Source organism: Chlamydotis macqueenii, chromosome 2, assembly GCF_036417535.1.
Source record: "Chlamydotis macqueenii isolate bChlMac1 chromosome 2, bChlMac1.mat, whole genome shotgun sequence".
Taxonomy (NCBI): domain Eukaryota; kingdom Metazoa; phylum Chordata; class Aves; order Otidiformes; family Otididae; genus Chlamydotis; species Chlamydotis macqueenii.
The window spans coordinates 6,246,225-6,274,033 of NC_141557.1; the positions used below are offsets into that span (position 1 = coordinate 6,246,225).

At 41.0% G+C, this 27,809-nt stretch overlaps 1 protein-coding gene across 1 annotated transcript in view; it reads right to left on the reverse strand.

Moving 5' to 3' along the window:
* The window catches only part of XYLB (xylulokinase), an 87,123-nt gene that overhangs the window by 4,532 nt on the left and 54,782 nt on the right, over positions 1-27,809 (reverse strand). Inside the window, exons 16-18 of the mRNA XM_086741789.1 lie at positions 11,075-11,133; positions 7,156-7,243; positions 4,871-4,965 (exon numbers count right to left, since the gene is read on the reverse strand). Of these exons, the coding sequence (XP_086597915.1) occupies positions 4,871-4,965; positions 7,156-7,243; positions 11,075-11,133 (242 nt within the window). The remainder of the gene's footprint in view (positions 1-4,870; positions 4,966-7,155; positions 7,244-11,074; positions 11,134-27,809) is intronic.

Consider the following 27,809-nt stretch of genomic DNA (forward strand, 5'->3'; position numbering starts at 1 on the left):
TAATCAAACTCCCATCAATACCTATTACTTTTCTGTGGTTGCATTATTATTACCTACTTTGCGCTAAATTATTAATCTAAACCAATTCTACAAAACAACCTCCCCCCTCCAAAATCTAACTCAACAAAAAATATCATTATTTAAAATCAATAAATAGGTCACTATAACCTTCCTGGGTAATAAGGTCACTTCTATAAATCCACCTACTTACAAGGCATTTCACCAAAGTCAAGAAAACCTGTTAGGTCTACATTTTCCCTTCTTGAATATTTGCAGGATTAATTCATCTCAGTAGAGTCAATAATGCAATCAAAAATTACACATCTAGAGGTAGTAAACTGCCCTACGCCTTCTCCCTACAAAACCCTACACGACAATATCACAATAAATCTGACACTATGTCATAGGCACACGGCTTTTATCACACAACTGATCAACTCCAGATAATCACGTTCTCTCTCATGCCTTTTTGCTTAATTAGCCAACTAGCCAACCATCTCTGTTTTAATAGATTACTAAAATAGATCTGAATTCTAATGCTGGAATAATAGGTTATTTCTGTCTGTTAACATATATTTATTGCTCTAGAATTTCTTGGTTATTTCTGTCATGCTTAGTGGTTCTGATTAATCTTTCTCCTCAGGGGGAAGAAGAGGCTCCAAAGAGGCAAGACAACTCCTTAATTTTTGCTATTCTGAAAATAGGGAAGAAGGATAGAATCATAGAATCATAGAATGGTTAGGGTTGGAAGGGACCTTCAAAGGTCATGTAGTCCAACCCCCCTGCAAGGAGCAGGGACATCCCTGACTAGGTCAGGTTGCTCAGAGCCTCATCCAGCCTGGCCTTGAATGTTTCCAGAGATGCGGCCTCCACCACCTTTCTGGGCAACCTGTGCCAGTGTTCTATAACTCGCATTGTAAAAAATTTTTTCCTAATTTCTAATCTAAATCTACCCCCCTCTATTTTAAAACCATTACCCCGCCCAGGATGCGGTTGGCCTTCTGGGCCACAAGGGCGCATTGCCTGCTCATGTTAAGCTTCTCATCCACCAGCACTCCCAAGTCCTTCTCCTCAGGGCTGCTCTCAATCCATTCCCTGCCCAGCCTGTATTTGTGCCTGGGATTGCCATGACCCAGGTGCAGGACCTTGCACTTGGCCTGGTTGAACTTCATGAGGTTGGCACGGGCCCACCTCTCCAGCCTGTCAAGGTCCCTCTGGATGGCATCCCTCCCTTCCAGCGTGTCGACGGCACCACACAACTTGGTGTTGTCGGCGAACTTGCTGAGGGTGCACTCTATCCCACTGTCCATATCGCCGACAAAGATCTTGAACAGGGCCGGGCCCAGCACGGACCCCTGAGGGACGCCACTTGTGACCGGTCTCCACATGGACATTGAGCCGTTGACCACCACTCTCTGAGTGCGGCCATCCAGCCAACTCCTTATCCACCGAGTGGTCCGTCCATCAAACCCATGCCTCTCTAGTTTAGAGAGAAGGATGTCATGTGGGACAGTGTCAAAAGCTTTGCACAAGTCCAGGTAGATGATGTCTGTTGCTCGTCCCTTGTCCACCGATGCCGTCACCCCGTCATAGAAGGCCACCAAATTGGTCAGGCACGATCTGCCCTTGGTGAAGCCATGTTGGCTGTCACCAACCACCTCCTTGCTCTCCATGTGCCTTAGCATGGTTTCCAGGAGAATCTGCTCCATGACCTTGCCAGGCACAGAGGTGAGGCTGACCGGCCTGTAGTTACCTGGGTCTTCTTTATTCCCCTTTTTAAAAATTGGGGTTATCTTCCCTCTCTTCCAGTCATCGGAGACCTCACCAGACCGCCATGACTTCTCAAATACGATAGCCAGTGGCTTGGCAACTTCATCCGCCAGTTCCCTCAGGACCCGCGGACGGATCTCATCAGGACCCATGGACTTGTGCACCTTCAGGTTCCTCAGATGATCGATTCATCAGGTTAACTCACAGATGACTGACTTGAGCTAGCTTGGTCGAGTAAGTGACCAAAGACTATCACCACGGTGGTTACCACCAGAACGGCCTGTTTGGGTATCAACAGAATAAGAAACAAGCTGAAGTGAGCCTCCATATCCTACAAATACACTGTGAAATGAGGTTCAACTAAGAGACTTAGGGTCATAGCCACAGAGCAGGATTTATCCTCTTTGAAATGGTCTCTTCAAGGGAGGATGGTCTGCTACAGGATGAAGTTATATTTTTGCCAGACGAGTTGGAACTTGTGGGACTTCAGTTTCCACTAACTACTAATTCATCACCCATCACAAGCTCTATGTTCCCCATCTTCTGACTTCACTCTATTTTATCTGCCCATCACTTTAACTGAACTAGAAGAGCTGTTCTGCGTGCCCTGTCCTTCCTTTTTGAAATCACATCCATTATTACAAATTATCCTCAGCAATCAAAGAAATACTTTTTGCATTTTTGGTTCCTGGAAACCCCTACTGCGTGCATAAGACTTGGCAATGAAGAAGCTACATCAAACTGTCATGTTTGACCCATGTCTACAGGAGGTTTTCTTCTCTCCAATGATCTAACACATGTTGTCTCTGACCTATACCAGGAAGAAAGGATGAAACTAGAATAGATTGCTGTGTTATGACCTGTTTTTTCTCCACCCTGCCAAGATTTAGCTGTAGCCATCCAAAAATGTAGGGAAGCAGTCCGGGGAATTTCACATTGGTTAGCCAGACTCTTTCAGAAGAGCTCCTCAGTGAGACAGAACTTAACCTCAGGATGACTTTGAAGTTTATAAAAAGAACCGTCATTTAAGTGAAAGCCTCTAACCTCAACAGAATGAAATTGGATGGACAGGGAGATGCAGCTCTGTGAAAAACAGAATCAAACTGACTCATCACATTATGAATTTTTACTGCACTGTTCATACTAACACACTGTATTACTGACAGGCCCTCTGGCTTTCTGCAGTTTCACAGCCATGAAATGAGCCAGGGAATCCACCATCAACTGCAAAATAGTAAGACAGGAAGAAAAAAAAAATGGTGTGGAATACATAATTGCAAGAAGCTGCTTTTAATGGAATGAAGCTGGCAAGCTAAGCTAAAGCACAGGAATGGTTATTCCTCACATGATGTTTGGCCACTGCCTTCTCCATCATTCACTCCTATCTGCTGGGGCAATAATTCACTGCTGTACATCATTTAAAACCAATATAAAGATGTGCTATGAGTGCTAGGTCTAACCAAGTGGAAAAGGAGAAGAAAAGTACCGCAAGGGAGATAATTAACTCTTTTCGCTTCCAGGCCATTTTATGCAGACAGTAAAATAGAAAGAGGTAAATGAATTCCCCACTGATCTCTCCAGTTAGGTTCGCTGGGCCCCCGCAGGGGTACAAGGTGCCTGCTGCTCTTGCAAGGCCCCTGTGAGTGACAGCTGTATTCCCTGCCCTTGAGTTTTATAGCTGAAGCAGCACCAGGGGGTCAAAACCAGGTCTCCGAGCACTCTCCACCTCCACACAAGCCAGCCTGCCAGCTTTTCAGCAGACAGCATTTTTGGGGGGAAGAGGGCAGCAACGTGAGGTCGAATCAGACACCGGGGAACTGCTCCTGAAGCATATTCCCTGCAGAAGGCTTCAGCTGCAACACACACGGCACAGGCCACTGCTGTTAATTATTTTATCTTTTAAAATGAGGGGGGAAGGTTGAGTAAATGAGATCAGATCAATCAAGTTTAAATTATTCAATGTCTTAATATTTCTGAAGGGGACTTCTATTCGATTACTGAGCTCCTCCATCTCAGTTAATAATTAAATAATACGTTGGCAGGCACAATGCAGCATGATCATTTCTATTATTACTCATGATGATATCTGGTGCTCCACTACACATGTAGCTGGGAGTTAGTAGTTTTGGCAGATCATTAATTTCCCAGTTTAAATAAAAGCTTTAAAACCTTGTTGCCTGTAGTTAGGGCACATTCAAATCTCATAAATGGAGAGTGTAAGGCTGTGTTGATATAAAAGAAGTTCCTGCACAGCTGAAGCAAGAGATAGATTCACCTTTGGTTATTTAAACTTGTGTTCTCAAGGCATCTTGCTGTATTGTATTGTTTACTTATTACTGGACATTACATTTCAGAAGCTGTTGTAAACTAAAGCCTTTGGCACCTGATGGTGAGAGGTGCAGGGTTGCACTGGAGATACGATGATTCCTTCCTTGGTTTTAGAGGCACTGGAACCACATAGTTAGCAACAACGACTATTTCTTTTTCTTTACCTATGTGGCCCCACAAAGCACAAGCTTCACCTTCAGATGCACTGAAACTCCCAGGATAGGCACAGTACCAAAGACCTGTGGCTACTGAACCCTCCCATTTGGCATGCTTTCCAACTGGGAGCAAGAAGTGAACGTATACAATTACTGACCACTGTTTAAGATGAGACAGGAAGGATTTGGGGGGATGTTTCCCAAGAGGCGAGAAAGCACCATTGCCTTTTTCCACACTGCTTGCTGCAAACAAGTCAAGACTATTTTGTCAATATTATCAGTTACAACATGACTGACTTGTATCCAAATGCAAACCCATTTTATAACTTTTTTGTTCCTTTAAGGAACAGATTTTGCTTTCTGATCACACCCAGTTAGGGGAAAAAAAAATAAAAATCACTTTCCCAGACCTGCATGGAGTGATCCCTCAGATTACGGCATCATTACAACATGAGAGATCTCCCAAAATCAAATAAATCTTTATAACAAGAATTGTGTAACAAAATATTTCTTACATCAATCTATTTTACTAGAAAAAAAAAAAAAAAGGTAAACCACTACATTTTGAAGCAGACAGGAAATAAAAAAAAAAAAGTGGTATTCCCAAATCTGCTTACCTCCTCAGCCCCAGCAGTTGGTGTAACAGCCAACCTAGGCTCTGGTGCTAATTTCACGACATCAGCCAAGGACACATTCGTCTCAGCTACAAGCCCTGCAATGAGAATCACAATTCTGATCAATGCAAAAAGCAAGATGAGGGATGTGCCTTGACTCCCTGGCAAATTAATACATTATATTGATCTTCCCTGGTCAGGTCAGCATTCAGGATTGAAGGATAAATGGCAGAAGAGTTTACATTCCAACCTCCAAGCCCAGGAACTGGGGACTCAGTGATTGAGTTTTTGCCAATCACTCAATTCGTACCCTGGAGAATAGGTAAGCAGCAGAAATGCTACTCAACAATATCAGTAATTATTTAGGGTTACAACAATACAGTAAACAGTTGTGAAAATATGTGGAAGCAAGGGATTCAAGGACAAAATGTGACTAAACAAAAAAAGGAAGAGAAGTGAAAACACTGTCAAGAAAATAAATATATTTATATTTATAAATAAGGAAGCAGAATAATAGGGGAGTTCTACTACTACAGCATTTTGCTTTGCAAGTGAATTGCAGCATTTCAGGAGTTCCTTGTTACACGTGCTAAGAAGCCCATGCTAACTGTGGAACACCCTCCTTGCAGGTGTACACTGTAATATTATTAAGGAGCCCTTGCCATCAATATTTCATTTATATTAGCAAGTCTTCACTTTCACTCAATTCCTTTGCCTGGCCAAGAGTGAGTCAGCTGAAAGCATCAATCAAAAATGCCACTTGGAAACACACAGCAAGCCCCTGGGGCTTGGCTGGCAGAGTACCTGAGCTAAGGAGTCCCTCCATCAGCATGGCATCTGAAATCTTCACTCCAACGCTCTATCGACCAAGCCTCAAGATTTCATAGGCCAAACTGGCTCAGGGAATACACATCTTCCACACACACAAAATATGTGTACAAACTTTAACGATGGCTCCACATTTCACACGGCCAAGGAATCTGCCTGCAGCATTAGGTGCTGGGAAGCTTCTGGTGGCTTCTGAAGCAGTAGGCAAAGTTTGAGTACAGAGAAAAGCAGTTTGGAAACTTGGCCCCCAGTGCAGAAAAATGGTCCCATAGTGGCTTCAAACATACTGATAATCTAACAGCACCGTTTCCACCATCCTGCAAAAGTGTATTTTGCCTGACAGAACCCTTGTGTCTTTTCTAGAAATAAAGAGGAGAGCACGCTGTGTGCATTAAACACATCGACTCGAGTTTCAGCTGTGTAATCTTCTGTGCTGTTTTCAAATGCAAGAGCATGCAGTCTTCAGATGCTGTAATGTGACAGCAGAATTTGCATCTAAAATTAAAACTTGCCTGATTTCTTCTGATGGCTGATGTTATCTTTTCCACACTTGTTGCAATCCCGTGATCTTACAGAAGTTGTCTATAACTTAAGGTCCAAATTCTAAAGCTTCTAATGAGAAAAACTGAGGCTAACAAAAGTCGGCCTAAACAAGGACTTGATACACATTCCTTGATTTGTTTAGCTGTAGGATATTAAAAACTGTTTTAAAATACATTAATAAAGTTTCCTGTCTGGGATTAAACTCTTAAATGGCTGTTGGCCCACCCTTAACATACGCTTGCATGCATTAATAAATAGAAGTTAACGAACACTTTGTATCTGGGACTTGGACCGTTGCATTACAGTGAGTGATGCAGTATAGCAAGCAGAATGACTGGTCAGCCTAAGAGTATCCCAAGATTTATGCTTTTACAAGAGCACGGAGCTCAGGAGATCTTGCATGTCCTTTGTCTTGACATTTAAAGCTGGAAGATACATACAGGTTTAATAACATGTACTTGGCCAGCAGTATTACTGGTCCTGGCATACCTGCTCTCTCTGATCTTCTTTACTAGGACTGATCTTTTGTTTGGTTTGACTATTTCAGCAACCCAGTTTACAGCCTGGTCCACAAACTACAGCAGCAGGCTACACAGCACCTTCAGTTGGCTGTATTCTTCTGAGTGGCACATGGAGGTATCATTAAGGTCCTAGACCTTCCTGTGTCAGTATCAACGGTTTCAAGGTCCTATCCCTTGGGTGAGGAGCAGCCACCAGACTTGACTTATAATGTAAGTGTTATTCTTGGGCCTGATCCAAGTGTACAAACAACAAAAAAGCCTCTTCGACCTGAGTGACCTTCCAGTCAGATCCACACAGCTGTATTCCCCCCTCATTTTCAGTAATGCTAATCCCAAGTATCAGCCAACTGACATCAAATGCCCAGACTGCTCAGAAGTATCTCCTTACAGCCTTACCGTGAATCGCTCTGTAAGCGCTTCCTAAACAAGCAGAGTTGGTGGTATCAATAGTGTACACTGGTGCGTTGAACACATCAGACAGGACCTGAGAAGTACAAAAGCACTGGTTATGCACGTGCATGAAAGGGACAAGCAATCCCTTATCACTGCTTAGGAAAACAAGTAACTACTGCACATTCCAGCAAAGCATTTGGGTACCCACAGAAAGCAGCACTGCAGGCAACAATGAGTCCTGAATGTGTCACACAACAAGGTATTGGTAAATGTGAGCTGGAGATGTAACCACAGCCAGGAAACCAAGTCCCATTTCTCTCCAGACCTCTTTATTTCAAGTTCAGAGGAGTCTTGGTTCAAACACTGTCTCCCTCATAAGCCACACAATCAGCCCATGCCAAAGGATCTGGGCACAAGATCTGCTTAGGAACCAGTGCTTGATTTCCTCCATCGTGTTTATGGCTGAGCCAAGTGGGAAAGTACGAGAGAGGAACCAGTCATGGCTTGTCAGTTCTCAACTTTGAGAAAAGAAAAGCTCCAGCAGTATGAAGGCCTGCTAAGTCTGTCTTCTCCACCTCCACCTTTCCCATATTAGGGTTCGCAGGAAGAATGACACAGGAGCTGCTTACACAGTCTCTGCATTTACTAGGAATGTTCCTGTATTTGAGGGATCCTTAGCTATGAAGATGTACCAAGACACTTCTCCAATTGGCTTGAGCAATATAAAGAAAATTTGACAGGCAAAGAAATTTGTTACAGTATCCAAGAGATACTAAAGTTATTTAACCACACAACATTCTGCACAGAAATCAACGCCGGGCATCTCGCATTCACTGAGTACATGTGCTCTTCCCCACAGTGTAGGTGTGGGAAAACAGATACGGAAGAGGAAAAATGAAGACACATTTGGATAGGGACACGGGGGGTTCAATAACTCTTTTCCAAAAACACTGTCAAACTCTTTCTACTTTGGTTTCATCACCTCTAGGATTGCAGGTGCCCCTCAGGCTGAGCAATTCAAGCAGCAGGTAAAAATTCAGATTTAACTTGTGCTGGTTTTATCACTTTTGCCAAAGGGAACAGCGTATCACCCAATTTACATCCATATAATGGAGTCTAAAATAAGGCCAGAGTGTCCAGGAATCCAAACCATTTGGATTAGTGATCTGCATCCATGATCCTGGAATATACAGCCCTACTGATCATGGACCCCAGGGCTTCATAAAAGATGACTAAGAAATTCAATTCATATATGCTATAGAAAAAAAATAGTATGTAACATTTCTAAAGGATTTTGCCTCTTTCTTTGAAAGTTTGTGGGGAATCCGCAAACCAAAAATCTTTTAAAATCACCAATTTTCATAATTTTAAGCAGAAGTGGCTGGTTGCTAACTAGAATCCAGTGAAAGCTGGAGCTTATACACTTAAAACACTGTCTTCTAGTGAGATAGCCAAGGCAGTATTGCCTAACTTTGTCTGCAAGCAGGCACTGAGCAATACATGAGCTTCAATGCTAAAGGACAAATGGAAAATTAATCATGGTATCTATTAAAAAGCCCTCTGGAAAATGATAAGGTCACAGAGTGCTGGTTCCACTGCCCATCCTGGCAGCCAACACTACCATACTGCTTCAGCACATTCCCCATCTGCTGCTTCTCTAATATTTATTTCTTGTCTTACGCTTGAATCGTACATTCCTTCAGAAAACAGAGGTCTCTGATTTTCTTTTTTTTTGCATCTCTGCAGAGATACAATGCAGCTCCACTCTACACTGAATGCTGATAAATACTGTAATACTACAAATAATAACTACTTTTTGTGCCACATGATTATAAAATTAAAATTATTCTTAGTTCATATCTTTAGTAAGTCATTTGAAACTGGAGTGTCTCTCACGAATAATTTTAAAAGAAACTGTTAGAGGTTTTACTGTTAAAAATATTTCACTGTGTTTCACGTGGTCATTAATCAAGCACCATGTATGTTATAAAAAGCTTCCCAGAACCGCGGAGGAAGCTGCCCTACTATATTTTGGTAACAGATTTTCCTAAGTTGCCTTCTTTGTGGTGTAAAACACAGGAGTTACTGAATGTTGATTAATTAAATGATAGTCTTTTGTAGTCCTGGAACAAATTATCCAAAATTGACCATGATAAGGGTGGAAGCTGTTATTCTCCATGCAACTGATATGGTTTCTGAGGTTTTGATTAAATTAAAAAGGAGGATCCAATTAACCAGTGATTGAATTAAGTGAATGACATTGTATTGATCGTATTATTTTAAGACGCTTCTAATGAGTTTTAAAAGCAGCTGCATTCTTACATGAAAAGCAAGCATCACAGCCACCACTCTCCCATCCCCACAATTTTTCAGCTGTGTATGTTGCAGAATTACATGTTATAAGAACACTCAGTTCTCTGCCTTCATTCCACAGCAAGGAAATCCTCCTGGCACCTAAACTGGAAATACAGCTTTAAAAACAAACTAATCTATTAATCCAATCTCTTTCCTAATGTATTCTTAGTGGAATTACTCCAGTAGGGATCAATGTTTTAAGCAATGAATCTGTTAATTATCCAACGTCAAGTTCCTAAGCAAAATAACCAAAGCAGGTGAAGAGAAGTGACATCTACAGGCAAAACATGCCAAATTTGTTGTGTCCCAATCAGCTGTACAACCAGTGGTTATACAAACATGTGGTTTACATTCCTTAAGAGAGAGGGAGCTTTTTGCTCTCTGCTCTTCAACCTCCATTTATTCCAGCTCAGGTTTCGCAGAGCAGATGAGCTTCTTTCATGTGATTGCACTTGTCAGAGAGTATGGTGCGTAGCTGAAGCTGGCCTCTAGACTCTCTCTAGCTGAACGAAAGCGATTGGCATCTCCAGAAAACAATTCGCCCTGTGTTGCCTAACTTCACTGTCAGGACTCAAGATTAAGACAGGTGCTTTTTGCGGTAAACATCTACCTCCAGGGTCAGTGTCTGCACTTCCAGTCCGAGGGGAGCTTGTCAAAGCAGTCAGTGGAGTACAGAAAGTTCCTCGGCTCACCTGGAGTGAGACATCTATGTTTGCTAAGTTCAAACGCCGTGTGGTTTCCTTTGCACTGTAACTGACTGGATCTCCCCTGACTCTTACAGGATTGACGGATCGCACACAGACATCACATCACAGACGACTGGATTCAGGCAAGATGAATCCCAACCCACATGTCTAGTTCTGTGGTAGCCAAAGCCAGGTGAGAGGCCTCTCACCGTCCGTCAGCAAGGCTTTGCCATATCTCAGCGGGCAGAAACAGAAAGCATGCAGCACTGCTCTCAAGAAGACAGACGAAGGATCTGAACGAGGGCTGGATGAGCAGCAACAGCAGCAGAACAGGAAGGTGGGAAGAGGGAGGACAGACCACACGGAAGTATAGCCTCCTCACACTAAGTGACACAATGCTAATCAGTAACAGATACTCAGAACAAGGGCATAGTTTGGAGATTTGTTTTGGGTTTTCTGTCTGTTTGGGGTGGGGTTTTCTGAGTGTTCAGCACCAGCAAAACCCCCTCTAGTTTAAATCCACAGTCCAATTTCGATCTGAATGACAAGAACTACAAAAATCTCAGCTATCGTATAAAGTCTCTTGATTTCTTCACTGATTGATTTGATGTAAGTGATGAGACCTGGAAATCACTAGTGCTTCAGATATTCATCCAGAAAACTGGATGAGTCAAAAAAAAACCCTTTAAAGTTCAATAGAAAATTAGCATTGGGCTGTTTACACACTAAAACCTGAAGAAAAGCCCCAAAGACCTGCAGCAGATTCACAATCCCATATCCACACCTTCCTATGCAGCTGCAGTGATTTGGATTCAGCACATCAAAAAAAAAATGCAGATGTAACTGCAAGTTCAGTTCAAAGGATTTCATTTTCTACTTACCTGTAAGATCTTTTCGTTGTGGGATGCACCACCAGTAGCCAAAATCCTTGTTCTGGGCACTGCAATGCAATACAACACATAGATCAGACTGAAAGTGCATAGTGCCAAGATTTGCACTACTGAACCAAGCAATGAGAACAAGGAGGTGGAAGTCAGATGGTCTGGGCTCTCTGTACCTCTAATTTACCTTCTGCAAAAAAAGAAGAGATAAGGCTAATTACGCCCCTTTCCAAGGCACATTAGAACACTTCCTTAGAAGAGGGAACATAAATATTGCAGATCTATTATTATTACAGTGCTATCAAAGTCAGGGAGATTTACAAAAGAGATACGCAATAATAAAGGCAGAGTGTTGTTACACTACAGCTCTGGTCTGAGGTCAGACTGCTTTGGCTCATAGCTGTATATATACAATCTGACAGATAACCTTTAAAATCAGCAGTATTTTCCAAACTTATCTCCTCATGACGTTCACAGTCAGAGTTCACTAAAACCTGGGCAATCCCTATATGCTTGAACAACAAGGAAACCTGTCAAACGGTAAGTGGAGATGGTCTAAGTCACTTCAATAAAATTAAAAAAAAAAAAAAAATCTTTATCTCCATCCAACACAAACCCATGGATTTGGGGGTGTTAAAAGAATTATCCTGCATTCTTCAGTTCATAAAGAAATCCACTCTTTCTTGTCACATTACTGAATGTCCGTCCTGCGCATCATCATTTATTTGTGTGCATGCTCCTCTAGAGCACGGCATGCAACAAGCCATACGTCTCTCCATCACCACAATTCAGCAAGACATTATGAACATGAAGAGTCCAAAAGATCTCACTGAAATTCTTCAAAGGCTCAAAACAAAATAAATGCATAAATACCTTGATATTGTATATTTTAAATATCTAAACACTTAATTACTCTGATTCATTACAATAATAAGTGATATCATCATGTACATCCTCCAAAAGAGAATTTTACTGTGGTTATACTTTTATTATCTTAATCATAGAATCATTAGGGTTGGAAGAGACATTTAAAGCCCATCCAGTCCAACCCCCCTGCAAGGAGCAGGGACATCTCCAACCAGATCAGGTTGCTCAGAGCCCCGTCCAACCTGGCCTTGAATGTTTCCAGAGATGGGACATCCACCACCTCTCTGGGCAATCTGTTCCAGTGTTCTACAACCCGCAGTGTAAAAAATTTTTCCCTAATATCTAATCTAAATCTACCTCCCTCTATTTTAAAGCCATTACCCCTTGTCCTGTCACAGCATGCCCTGCTGAAGAGTCTCTCCCCATCTTTCTTGTAGGCCCCCTTGAGGTACTGGAAGACTGCTATAAGGTCTCCCTGGAGCCTCCTCTTCTCCAGGCTGAACAGCCCCAATTCTCTCAGCCTGTCCTCGTAGGAGAGGTGCTCCAGCCCTCTGATCATCTTCGTGGCCTCCTCTGGACCCTCTCCAGCTGGCCCACATCCTTCTTATGTTGGTGGCTCCAGAGCTGGACGCAGCACTGCAGGTTAGGCCTCACCAGAGCAGAGTAGAGGGAGAGAATCACCTCCCTCAACATGCTTACTCTCCTTTTTAATAAAAGCTATGTACAATTTATTTCTCACAAGACAAAGTTGGTCAACTTATAATGATGTCCTAAATAACTTATTGTCATTTATCCTTTTAAGTATCTTAATGACAAAAGCCCTGAAGACAGAATTAGAACTAAAGAGAAGATGCAGCTCACCATGCCATTTGTAGACGCGCAGCTAGGTGCTCAGGTGGAGTCTAAGACCCAGACAAAGCATTGCACGGGGGACCCTATTTTACTGATAAATTTAATTTTATTTTCCTCTTTGGAGGATATTCAGTGATGCACAAATTGGGTTTTAAAAGCCATTAGGATCTCTGTCAATGTCAGTAAACAAATAAAACAAACAGCAGAGTGATTCCTCAGGGAAAACAAGCTTCAATTATACCAACATAGAATGACAGATCCCTGCCAAGATTATCACAACATTGTAGCACAGAAACCAGTGAAAAATACCTTGTAAGCCTCTGTTCCTAGAAACCAAACTGAGCTCTTAAATGTTTTGCCTAGTAGTCGCAATTCTGTCTTGCTAAACCTTGTTCTGAATATAAATTCTTGCAGAACTACCATATCCAACATGAAAACACCACATTTCAGAGACAGTCAGCAAGACAGAATGAGAAACACATTTGCTACGCTTCACAGAAGCTAAAACCAAAGAATAAGGCATGCTTGCTCTTCACTGCCTCTGGAAAGGGGCTTAATAAACTGCTGGGGTATCACCATCAGGAAAGAATGGTGGACAATATAAAAGGGGTAAAGCCAAGCAGCAATCACCCCTGTGAAAACCACAAACATCTCTTAGCTCAACTGCTTCTTGCATTTCCATCTGCCTGCCAGCTCTCTGTCTCAGGGCCTCTGCTCCACAACTTTCCACGTTTCGGAGCTCTGTCAGTACATCCTGCTGTCTGCTTTCACTGGTGCAGTAACTGATAGGCCAGGCAGGGCTGATTTGTGCCTTCTAGCTGACTCCAATGCCCCTGTAACAGATAACATTTTGCATTAGGAATCGAGGATGGGACAGGAGACTTCTTGCTGGGTCAGAAGACTCAAGTTTTTGCTACCTTATCAATTTATGCCATAACTGTAATTCAAGATATTTTTATATAAATAAGTTACCATCAGAAAAGCTGGAGTGAATTTACAGTGCATTAGTTATTTGATACAAATCACTCATGAGTACGCATTTACCCTACAATTTGTTGAGTTGGGTATCTACCAAGCAGGCAAACAGATCTCAAGTCTAGAAGTGTTTAACACCCTGACTATCTGCACACCCATCTTACTCCAGACTCATTCTTCCATAGCAAAATGCTAAGAATTATTGCAGCATATAGTTAACCTACTTGATAAAAGAAACTAACTTAAATTACTGTGAAGTTTCTCATGTTGGTTGGACATCTCAAGTTCTAAATTGGATCAGTTCACCAGCTCACACACATATACACAGAAAAAAAAAAAAACAAACCCAAAACAAAACCCTAAGCTGAAGCTAGATGTAGAGCAAAAAATAATCAGGATGGCTCACCTCACCAAAACTTAGCCCAGTAGGTAACAGCCTAGTGAACTTCAGCCCTCATTGCCTGACAACAGAATCTGACCTGCTGTACTGGTGGGACTGGTCCATCCAGACCATGTGGAAGAGTGATCTCAGGTGAACTCAGTGTGCTGTGTTTTCAGAGGCAGCTCTGTGTGAGGCCAGAGCAGAGACAACAGCTTCCCTGGCTGAGTTTCAGCCACTTCTTACAAATGAGGAGCAGGTCCCAAAAGAACTTACTTGAATTTGGTGAATTTCAGGTTGACCTCTTATTTCAGTCTCTCTCCAGAGAGTAAGGAAAATGCATTGATCACTGATTTCAGGGATTGTCTTTTTAATGCCAATATTGTGTGCTTTACTGAACAGTGGACATTTGCTCTGAGACGTGTAATTGGATACATCTTATAAATAAATAAAGCAAGCCCATCATTTATGTATACAGGGGCATTAACAAAGACATCGTTCATCCATCACTAGCAGTGTTCTCAGCCAGTTGTATTTGAATCTGTCAGGAGCTACCATCTATCCCCTACGGCACTGCACAGAAAAAACTTAAATACAGTGTTACTAAAAGAAAAAACAACTATAGCAAACATAATTCACGAATTCAGTTCTTTGACAGTTGAGAGAATCAGATTTAAACATCTTTTAATTAAAAGCTCCCTGCACAGTACCTAACCAACCAGTTTATTTCCTTCCTATTTAAAAATTAATGATTTTTTAGAGAGCTGATACATAATTTTAACCCTATCCAGAAAGCGTCTGCAGCTGCACCTGGCATGGTGTCATCCTGCAATATGCACACCTTCTACAGATCTATTATCTGCTGTGGAACCTAGCAACTTATCTAATGAAATTCAGTTAAAATAATAATTCCCACTGGACAGGAGGAGGGGGGAAGACCCAAGTAAAGAAGTTCACTTATGCTGAAGACTGAGCGTAAGGCACTTTCCCACACAAGACTGAGAAGTCAGCCCACTCTGTATGTGTTACTACTCACACAACAACGCCATTCTGCCTTTCACACAGATCCAGCAAGAACTGAATGATGTTAAAGTTCATCTCCTGGATCCTATTTTCGGCCAAAATATTGCTTTCATTGAAAGGCACATAGGGAAAAAAAAAAAAATCTGCCACTGTGAAGAGAGAGAAATTATCGTTATTTGTATTCAGCCATTGTCAGTGGTTTCAAAAATACTTCAAGTTAGAATCATAGAATCATAGAATGGTTAGGGTTGGAAGGGACCTTCAAAGGTCATCTAGTCCAACTCCCCTGCAAGGAGCAGGGACATCCCTGACTAGGTCAGGTTGCTCAGAGCCTCATCCAGCCTGGCCTTGAATGTTTCCAGAGATGGGGCCTCCACCACCTTTCTGGGCAACCTGTTCCAGTGTTCTATAACTCGCATCGTAAAAAATTTTTTCCTAATTTCTAATCTAAATCTACCCCCCTCTATTTTAAAACCATTACCTCTCGTCCTATCGCAACAGGCCCTACTAAACAGCCTTTCCCCATCGTTCTTGTAGGCCCCCTTGAGGTACTGGAAGACCGCTATCAGGTCTCCCCAGAGCCTCCTCTTCTCCAAGCTGAACAGCCCCAACTCTCTCAGCCTGTCCTCATAAGAGAGGTGCTCCAGCCCTTTTATCATCTTCGTGGCCCTCCTCTGGACCTTCTCCAACTGGTCCATGTCCTTCTTGTGCTGGGGGCTCCAGAACTGGACACAGTACTCCAGGTGGGGTCTCACCAGGGCAGAGTAGAGGGGGACAATCACCTCCCTCGACCTGCTGGCCACGCTTCTCTTGATGCAGCCCAGGATGCGGTTGGCCTTCTGGGCCGCAAGGGTGCATTGCCAGCTCATGTTGAGCTTCTCAACCACCAGCACCCCCAAGTCCTTCTCCTCAGGGCTGCTCTCAATCCATTCCCCGCCCAGCCTGTATTTGTGCCTGGGATTGCCATGACCCAGGTGCAGGACCTTGCACTTGGCCTGGTTGAACTTCATGAGGTTTTTCTGTATCACTGTGTATTTACAAACACAGAGCTGATGCCTTCCTTGAAAAGCAAGCAGATTAAGACAAAAAGAGGAGGGAAAAACAAAGATTTCACAAAGTGCAGACTCCAAGAGCATTGCCCAAGTAGAATCAGCAAGTGAGAGAGCGGAACCAGTAACGCAGGGCAAGCCTCTCCTGAGCAGTTTGACATCTCCTCCTACAGTCTTGGCACATAACCGTAGCTATTATGAAAAATAATCGCTTAAGCAAACGCACATCAATCAGAAGTTTAGTGCTGATAATTAGCACCAAAAGCCTGCTGCCACATCATTTGTGCAATGGAGACTGGAGGTAGAAGTTCGGCCTCCTGTTCCAGCAGGAGAGGGGTCAGACTGGATTGCCAATGGGTCCGAACGCTGAAATCGATGGGATGACTCCCGACCTCAGGGCTTTTGCGTCTGGCTCTGTTTCAACTGAACGGTAACAATGTGCCTGTGTCAGTCCAGAATTCTGCTGGCTCATGCACCGCAATGAAAGCGGAATTTGACCTTCCATTTTGACACTGAAAACTCTTCAACTTAATCCAAATTTCCAGTGCTACACACAGCCCCATTTTGTACTCCAAACTCCAGGCACTTGCTGACTTTCAAAACTCCTAAAAGACATTTCCAAGGCTTTATCCAAACAATTTCCTAACGTCTTTCTCATCACAACTGAATTCATAAATAAAACAGAACAATAGAACATGCATTCAAAAAGCAGCTGATTACACACAAGAACCCATGCCAACTACAAGCATGATTGCGAATAACTGCAATTTACAATTTGCAAGCAACAAGAAAAGTATCAACCCCTCCTTTATTTCTCTGATTAACTCCAAACACTATAATTTAAAAAAAAAAAAAAGTATTTTCTAGCTTTTCATTCAAGAAAAACAAAATGAAAATATATGATTATTTTGTCCCATTTATAAAACAAATGTTCCAAAATAATCCTCCTTGCATATTAACTCTTCCAAAATCCACGCTAATCTTGCTTATTCATATAAAGACTCTGAAATTAAACTCCCACTATGGTAAAAGGTTTCTCTTGTCCATACCCTTTAAAATATGAAAAGGTACAAGATACTGAGCGCCCTTTCTGTGCCTGTGCGTCCTAGGACTGGGTCCAAAGGCACTTCCTTCGCTGCCTCGTTGTGCTGCACCACTTCTGACATCAAGTATTTCATCACCGAGGGAAACAGACCAACAAACCAACCTTCAGCACATCAGACAATATCTACCTGCTTAAGGCAAAAGTAAACATGAACATACCCTTTTTCATTTTCCCTTTTTTAATTTTTTTTTTAATTTAGACCAATACAACCGCCCAAGGAAATAAATTACAAGCTTGAAGCCAAATATTCAAACAAATCCAGCCACCTTTATAAGTCTAAAATCAATACAGTAATTCATAAAAGCTATTCAAAACCTATTTTTAGAAGTGTTTGACTTTCACTTTGAAGTGTCAGCTAATTTATTATAGAGAAAAGCAAGCCGTATTTGTCATATAGTTTGGCTGTTTTCTTCCTTATAATCAAAGAAGTTTTCCTATTTTGTAATGTGCTTTTAATTTCACTGAGGGTTTCAATTGCTCAAATGTGTGTCAGAAATTTTCCAGACATAGAATTTATTCTTATTTTTTAAATGCAGTGCCTGGGGAAGAAAAACAACGTTTAAGGATAGAATTGATCATCAGCCTCTAAGGCTACAGCTACTATCACACCAGCTGTAATTCAACAGGGGAAAAAAGCCTCAATTTTCTTAGCAGCAATGACAACTATGGCTAATATTCTTGACATTTATGCTACTTACACAGATAAAGTCTCTATAATGATGTAGGAGAGAACAGGCATGATTCTTCTTGCTCACACTGCTGTAAGGCAAGAATAATAACGCTAAAATGAGTAGATGCACACATGCATGAGTAAAATAGAGTAGGAATGGTATCCACAGTCGAGACTCATATGCTACTGATAGTTTAGATCACTTTCTGCCCTCAAGCAACTTCTAACAGAAGAAATTGTTCTTCATGAGGATGCCAAATTTGGCTTCCCTAAGACCTTGCTTCAAGAAAGACAAAACTTTGTATTTCACAACCTGAAGCTTAAAGACACCAAATCACCTAACTGAAAATCCTCTTAGTCTAGCTCACTTCAGATAGGAATTTAAAATTTAACCTTGACTCAAAGCCTTCCACTTTTTGATGGATTTCAGAACAAAACAAACATAGAAAAAAAACATGCACATAAATTCTCTCTTAATAGCACCTTAATTTTTTGTAGAGCCCTCAAAAATAGGAAACAAAATCTACTCAGGATACGATCCCACTGACAATTCAACTTCATTGACTTAGCAGCTACATAGCACGGAAAACTTTGGTACATTAATGTTAAAGACTTACTTGGGAACAAGCAGATCAATACTCATAACATTGTTATCACATATACATTGACATGCTCAAAACAAGACCTCTGAAACATTTGCACTTCTTGTAGAAACACTGCAGAGCTGCAATTGCTTAGCAATTCATTGTTATTTGCTTTTTTTTTTTTTTAATTTTGAGATGCAGATCTCTATTTGACAGAATATTTTGATGAAGCCTGGGATAAATTCCAATGGTAATGTATAAGAAAAAGAATCCACAACTCAGCACTGGAGTTTACAGCAAGGGGGAAAAAAGCAGATTCAGACCAAAAGTTTTCATAGGCATACGATGAACATTTTGGAACAACCTTCTGTGAAAACTTTTAAGGAAACAGATAGGAGACAAATTAGAAGGATCACTTCAAATCTGATTGTTCAAGACCAAAAATGTATTTGGGGAGAAGTCGTCTGCTGAAGACATTATTAGTAGAAGTAATTTAATAAACCATTGCTATCTGTAACTTGTGCCAATTCTTAGTTCTGAACTAATTCCTTAAAGAAAAAAGTAAGTAATACATTTCATGAAGTAGTAAGGTAAAATGGGTTCATGTACCAATGGAACTGGCTTACATCAGGTTTATTTTTTTCATTTTTAAACCACTCAGCAAGTTTTCCTTTTTTGTTACCACAAGTTTGGATATGGGAAAAACTGTGAAAATGTGTTTTGGGGAAGAATACTAATCACCACAAAAACTATTCAGCACTTGTCCAAATATCCATAAAGCAGCCAATGCTCCAGTTAAAGGCTTAACACAATGAAGCACAACCTGTTTTGATTTACAACATGCTTCCACAATTATTCATAAACTCTTGGCAACACCTCTACCTTCACCTTCCACTTCAGAACTCCTGTCGTTCAGCAAATAAATGTGAAATCTGGAACCCATGTGACAAATTAACTGATTCTCAAAAAAATGTTCTGAAGCAGGTGGTACAAGTCTGAAAACAAAACATAGAGGAGACCCAAACTAGGCATTTAAAATCTAGCCATCACATCCAGCTACTCAATAATCTACCCACAAAGAGCTCCAAAAATGTACAAGTGCAGAGTGGACCATCTGCTTAAACAAGATTACGCAACTTTAACACAGTGATCCCACTGTCCAGCCCAGCTCTGTATTTGCTGAACTACAGTAATCTGAAGACACGAAACCTCAGCTGAAGGACTCAAAGTGACAGAATTTACTGTGTCTACTGGCTGTCTTCATGTTTAATTACCTTCAAAGTTAAATATTTGCACTTTTCCCATCAGTTAGATTTTTATCCTTTAAACTTCTAGTCACTTGATCTTTGTGGCTTTAGCCTTTCAGTTAAAACATAACTACAGAATTGGGTTTCCCCTTCAAATCTTGGCACTTGCAGACCACTATTACATTGCATCTTGACTTTCTTTTTGATAAGCTAAGGATATTAAGTTCTAGTATACATTAAAAGGCATAATTTCAAGACCATAAAACACTGATACTTAATGCTGCTAGTATACTACCAGTGCCTAGCAGAAATGTCCTCACCACTGAAACCACTATCAAAAAAGAGCAGAGTTGGTAAGAGGATTAAAAATGTCAACCCTAGAAGTATCTGACACTGTATGTTGTCAGTGTGCCTACCTAAATAGTTAGTAGGAAAGTGTCAGTGCATAAAAACTCCTGATAACTCACAGAGAACCTTTTGCAAGAAACCTGCCTGGCTTTTTGGGAGAATATTCTGGCTTTGAAGGTCTGCAGCTCCAACAGACACATTCTATGCAGAGTCTGGTGGCAGGAGGGCAGGTGTCCTATGGTTCCCTGTCGCAGGAAGCCCCAGATTTCAGGAGGGCTCTGCACTGAGCTACGCAGCAGCGCCTCTGGGAACTCTGGAAATGCAAACTTACAATTCCTGCTGCTCCATGACTGGAGATGAGACATTCATCCAAAGTTACAAACATGCAAGATGTTCCTAGAAACTGATTTAGAAATATATATTATCTATAAATAAATAAAGACACTGCTACCTTAGGTATTCTCCACCAACTAGAAATCATGATTTTTTTAAAAAATGTTCTCTGTTGCTAGCATTGCAGCACAGCACAGTATTTCCTCAAAACATTCTGACACATGAGAAATTCATGCTTGAACCTCACCAAAGCATACACCCATACACCCTTCTATGCCTATCACAACTCTGCTGTGGGCAAATACCACACGCAGCTTTAGAGACCACGCAGCAGCAAATAATGCTTGCTACTGAGTTATTTAGAAACAAAAAAAAAAACCATATTGTTTCATTTTTTAAAATTATTTGTTCTCACACACAGCAGTATTCAGCCTTGCAACTCTTCTATGGGAAACAGAAAATTACATTGGCAAATCAACGTATGACACCATCCATCGAAGGTTAAAATGAGAAAAGCAGGGAAGAAGATAAATGAGCTGCCCAAGGTCACACAAAATCAGTAGAACAACCAAGAATAGAACAAAGGCCTCTTCATTACTTAGATCACAAATGCATTTGATTCTGCATTAGTTAATCTGCAGAGTCTGTGCATCAGTAGCAAGACATGTCCACAGGAGAAAATATAATAATAATCAGCCGCAAGTTCAGCATTACCTAAAGCCACAGGATATAATTAAAAGGTACAGAGTGCAATGACCTGACCTTGGATGCCTTGGTTGAGTGAAAAGAGGAAAGAACATCCTATCAGGTATTTTGATTTTAGAGAAACCCAAACCACTGCAAACTCTGCGAAAAATCAGTCTGGGATCTAGATTTGCAAACCAGATCTCTACCAGATCTCAAGTCTACTGTGCCTCCCTCAGCACTGGTCTTTGCATCTTATTAACAGTATTAACAAAGGTCTACAAACAGAAAAGAGTAAAGGCTCAAGTATCCTTCTACTTTTGCAAAGGATAAGCCAGCTGAAAAACAGAAAAGAACTTACAAAACAAGGCAATTAGGGTGTTTTCTTTACAAGATTTTTCAAAAGAATTATTGCAACTCTGTTGGCATCCACAAATATTGCCTGTAGCTCTCCTTCTCCTGGCCGTGTAAGACTGTTTGGTGCTGGTGAAGTATTTTTCTTCTTTTTATTTTTCTTTTTAATACCTCCTACTCCTCCCAACAGAAATAACCTACAAGTTGTAAAGTACTTCAGAAGAATAAAATTAATTGATAGGAGTGTGTACCTGCTCGCAAAACACTAGGCTGAGAGAGCAGAAAAATCTCTTTCTTTTGTTTGCTCAACAAGGTTCCATATGCCAAGAAGGGAAGCAAATATATTCAGTAGGAAACGTTTGCTCCTTTTTCTCCCTAAAAACTCCAGCAAACTTACTAGCAGAAAAAAAAACCACACTGCCCTTCTACATGTGACTGTGGTGGGTTACTTCACTCCTCTGAACATTATTCTTTCTGTACCTACAGAATACAGTACTGGGGACCAGCTTGTACCAGCTGAGGCTCTGAGCACTAATAAAGTCTTCTGTTACTGAGAAACCTCCTGCTTTCCAAGTGGATTATTTATAAATGAATTTTGTGACCTCTGGCAGGCTAGAACTAAACAGAGAATACAGTTCTTCCCCTTTAACTGAAAAACAAAGGCTACAGAAAGATGGACGAAGAGAGGCAATTAATATTTCCTAATAATTGTCATACTGAATGGGAGAACTGCTACGTTTCTCGGGGTTTCTGTGCAGAAAGGTTCCAGGTATCTGTTCATTCACAGAGCTGGATTCATGTAAATCGGATGCTGTTGCCAAGCAACTCTAGGTGCTAAGGAATGAAATACAGTCTGCAGAAATCTAATAGCCTGGAGAGAAAAAGAACTACAATCTGAGATTTATGGCATATATAAAAGGAAAAAAAGTCATTCTCCCCCACACAAAGAACACAGATACTTTATTATAAATGTCTTTAGTGTGTTTTTCTAAGGCATAATTAAGCAATAAAATCCCCACTCAACCCCAAATCAAACAAGTAAATTCTTTTTTTTTAATGTTTTGTTCATTAAGCATTCTAGAAATAGATCTTGAGAAATTAGCTACCAAGACAAAAGCTAAAATTTAATCCAAAGATTTTTCTTTTGCAGGAGAAAAATGTTAGCTATACAGACAGCACCGCAACTGCCAGTCAGCTACCTACTTTACCTTCTTATGTTTTTATACCATGCTCATTAACATCGCATCTGATCATCAGAAATTCTCTTTAAGCTTATTAAGATTTTAAAATATTTTTAGCAAGTTAATTAGAATACATTAACAGAGCTCATCTGTGTTCACCGATCATGCATATTTTATTTTATTCAAGCAAATTGCCTTTAAATGAAATATTAGAACTAGGAAGGGTACGCTGTTGGGTACTGAACGATACAATCCCTTGGTACAAACATCCACTCCTAAACATTCTAATAAGTTTATGACACTGGAAATTGGGGACATTTTCTGATGGCAAAGGTGTCCTCTTTAGTGCCTGCCCTTATCACAGTCCCCTCCAGCTGGGGTGTGGGTACATAAACTCGGTGGATCATCCTAGTACCTGAACCTGTACCATCCCTAGCTGCCATCACATCTCCATACAACCAAGAAAAGTCAAAGCCGCCAAGAGACCATTGCAATGGGAACCACAGGTCCAGCTAAGGAGAAGGAAAGAACGTCTTCGACCCTTCACACTGTAGTTCAAAAGATTTTACAAATTCATGTTTGGTGGGTCATTTTTTTTTCTTCTGCTGACAGTCTCTGAAGATATCATTTAATCTTAAGGCATGAGAATTAGAAGCTCAGGCATGGTGTGGCACAGGTTTCTAACAGGTAGTGGTTCACGTGGATTTGGCAGAACAGCAAGAACAGTTCACAGAGAACGAACCTGAAACACCCTTTGCTTCAGCTAGCATTATAAATTCCTCCCTTTAATGTGCACTAAACGTCACCAAATTCAATCACATAAAATTAAATAACGGTTTATGAGGAAAAGGGAGATAGCAAAAACTACCTGGGGGTATTTTCAGCATGCCACTTGCAGAATTTCAGTCAAGTAAGATGAAGGCCATCACTGGACACTGAAACATAACTACAATACTACCATAATAAGACGTTCCTCAAGCTCCTGCTATACATTCACTCAGTCCAGTCAAACATAACAACTTTGAAATTGTTCCTTTAGGCTCCATACAGCCCAAATCCTTCCTCTCTAAGGAAGGATGGAAAATCACACTAATTTCGTCAACAGTTCTCAAGCGGTTACTTTTAGAGATCTGCATAAATAAAAGGATGAACAAAGTTTGCCAACCTCATGCTTGATTCAGATTTTGCACTCTCGCTGCATTTCAATTAACCTGCCACAGACTGCAGAGCTGACATATTTGATTCAGATAGTAAAGAAAACACTCTTTAAAAAACAACAGGTCTGAAGCTTTTGATGAGCGATCATACAATCCACATCAAAACACGCATTTAAATCTCAGTCACCACACACTTCATGATGTGCATCATTAACACTGTCTGGTTTGAGGGATTTTGATAATCTCTCTTACAATCTGTAACAGTTCTTTATCTCCAAGGCACTGATGCCTTTTAACCAATGATCATTATTTAGGTATGCTTTGTGCCTGTAGCCTTCCCTGAGATGTTAATCTCTCCAATTCTAGAGGCTGCTTTTTTATAAATTGCTGTCATACTCACCATGTTTTCTCCCACTGATGAAACCCAAAACTGGACGCATTTCACTTAGCGTTTGGCTGAATACCTCAGCTACGCTACCACAAGGAAATTTTAATCAGAGCTGGGCAATTCTACGGTAAGCTCTTCCAAAGGCCAAGAGAAAAGAACCATATCAATGAGTGGAGTGTTTTTTCTCTGAATAAATCACTATTGATTGCACTGAATCCAAAACCACCTTGGCATAACCTTTTCCTTCTATTTCTACATTTATTAATTAACTCAAACATCAAAAGCATAAGCTGCAGTCTGCACTTTCTCCTCAAGCCTGACCAAGTAGAAGTTTTGCTTTTTAAAGGAGTTCTCTGCCTTCAACAGTTGGAGCAGAGATTTCACCTCCCCGCCACGGAGCTGGGGTCAGGCTGCTGCCTCGGCTGCAGGGATCAGCCGGGATCTCTCCCTGGCACTCGCTGCACGCTGAGTAATGAGTCAAACAATCCCACCAATCTATTTGTTGGCATTAAAGAACACAAATTGCCTTGGTTTATTTTGTAACATTTAAGCAGAGATATGTCCTATCCTAAGGAAAACACCCACCTAGAAATCAATACAAATTTCTTGTAGCATCCTAATTGCAAAGAGTAGGGCTTGAATGAACAATGAAGGCAAACCGACGTTTTAATGTCATTTATAGTGGCCGAAGAGACTGAAATATGTTTACAATTAAGAGCATTCACTAGCAAAAGGAGGTGGGAAAGCAAAGCATGACTACCAGACACTAGTAAAATAAAATGCAATTTAACAAAGCACGTTTTGCCACCGGCCTACCCCAGTGAGCGCGTGTTGTTCCTAAACTGGAAGCAGTGACTCAGTTACCCAAGCCAGCACCATTTTAACAAATCCCTACGATATCACCACTAGAGCTGCATCTGTAGCATAGCTACGCTCAAGCTCACCTGGCTCGGGATTTTAATGAGAACCCAGAGCTCTCCAGAGCTTACAGAAAACTTCCCCGTTAACTCAGCCATCCCCAGAGCAGCTCTGAGTGCATTACCCACCCTAATCCCCCAGCTGACTCTGCCTCCCCTCCACAGAAGTCTCAGCTAGCTTTACTAAAAAGCTGCAAAACTCCTCCTGTTTGTTCTCCCACCTCTCAAACCCACAGCACAGACGACTCATGACCAGTTCTTTTCCTTAAATTTTCTTCTGCGGAGGCCAAAACCCTCTACCACCTAAAACGCGGCCCCATCTAAGTAGGGGACATTACTAATAGCCACTGACCCTATAGATAAATTATTTTTTTAATTATTATTCTTATTTTAAAGTAATAAGCTGCTCACGTCCTCCTTTGAAACGGCAAAAGGACAAGGTTTTCCAGCCTGGGTACATCCGCTGGATGTCTGAGATGTGGTTCACCGCACACACCAAAACATAGCGCGTTCTCCAAGCTGTCCCATTCACTACACTATACCCAACACTTGCATAAAACAGCAGTCAACAAAAATGCACAACATCTTTTCCCAGTTCCTCACAGTTAACACATTAAGTGGCAATAAAGGGTGCAATGACTTTCCAAGGGCATGTACCTGTTTAATTATTCAAAAGAAAATTGACTCAGGCACCATGGTATGAAACACTAAAATATGCAAACGAAGTAAATTATGGGGGAAAACAACAAAAGAGAAAAAAGGGGTCATGGTGAGAGGAACATATGGGGGCAGATTCTGATCTCCTTGTGTACTTGAGTTTCTCTGTATACTTGTGTACAAGAAGAAAAGGTTGTGAAGTGACAAAGATTTTCTTATTTACTCTTTTCAGTACTCTGAATAGGGTCTTGAAACAATCTAACCATGCCTAGAATTTCCTAAGAGAGTGTTATTTTCACCTATATACATGAAGCAATTTCAGAAAAAGAAATGTTTACACCTTTGTAGACAATCAAATCTTACTGCTGGGAAAACACTTATTTGTTTCGACAGAGGCTGTATAGAACAGAAGAAAAGATGCAGGATCTGATCCATGAGTAAATCTTGTTTATTCTAAATTAACAGCCTGAAAACACTCACTAAAATAATAAGAACAGGTTAACAGCAAGATATCGTAACATCAATTCTAGTTATTTCTCCATAAAACATGAATATCCCATTAAAACAAAGAGCATCCGATTTTAGCTTGGACCAAAGCACATGTCTTTCCAATCAAGACATCCAGTGAATTGAATGTCTCCTGTAAGCAGGTGCCACTGCGTTATATTTTCATCCAAACTGCTGAGAATAAGCTAGAAGAAAATGACAAAGTAAATTGAACAAGAAAGTGTCTGATCTTGATGAATAATTCAATGATGCAATTCAACAAATACAGATTTTTTTTTTCTCCTAGTAAAGGCAGTTTACAACTGTCCTCTGCTTAGAAAAGTGACCTTCTCATTGTAATTATGCTTTTGTCTTTAGGCAGTGGGTGACAGTCTCAGCAACAGTCGTGATTCCAGTTCTCAGCTCTGTTGCTGATCTCAAAGCACACCACTCCTGCTGTATCATCTCATCTTTTTCAATAAGTTAATCCAACTACTGATATAATATTAGACACCCTGGTCACCAACTGTTCTTTAACTATTTCGGTCACTTTTCTTGAGTCTTAATAAGCATGAGAGTATCTCCTAATAGAGCTGGCAGAGCCACAACCTGCACACGGGCGTGACTCCTAGTAACTGCAGTGTGATGTACTAATCAAGGCAGGAATGATGCCGTCCGCCAGGAATATGGCAGCTTGGTGGACACCCAACAAACTTCTTACAGCAACAGGGGAAACCTAGAAGCTAAGGACTTCAAGATACACATTCAGGATTATCTGAACTCTTAAAAAAAACAAAAAAAAAACCCCCAAAAAACCCACCATTATATCCATTATATCTACTTTTGTTTTCTATCTGTTAAAAGGCATTAGACCAGAAATATACAGTTGGAAAGCAGGATTCAGGGATGTTGGGTTCTATTTCTGCCTTACACCATCAATGACTTCTTTTATTACCTTGGGCAATCCTCCTTCACCCTTAAGAGTCGAGCTTCTACTTCTATACACAGACAGTACTAACATAAAATCTGATTTAAAAGCACCCATAAGGAGAAAGGGAATGAACTGTGACTCTGTTCTCCATAGTCAGGATGGACAGAACAAAGCCTGACAGTATTAAGCTGCGACATGCCACAGTTAGATTTGTTGTGAGAAAAGGTTTTTAATAGTCAAGATAGAAAGACATGGGAATGGGTTAACCAGCACTCCCATTCCCCGAGGAACTGCTTGACTGAATAGAAAACAACAGTGTGAACACAGACAACCATCACTCTTCCATTACAGAAAAGTTACCGTGCAGCCAGGACTGCCAGAGCTACACATCCAGAATAACCACAGCCATACAGTCTAACGAACAGAGAATTTACTTGGGAAAGGACTGAGCTGGATGCCAGCCTCTGTCCCCAGAAGTATGTCTTTTATTCCCAACAATTAAAAAATGCAAGTAAGAATTCACCTGTCAACCTTGTTTCATCCACAGT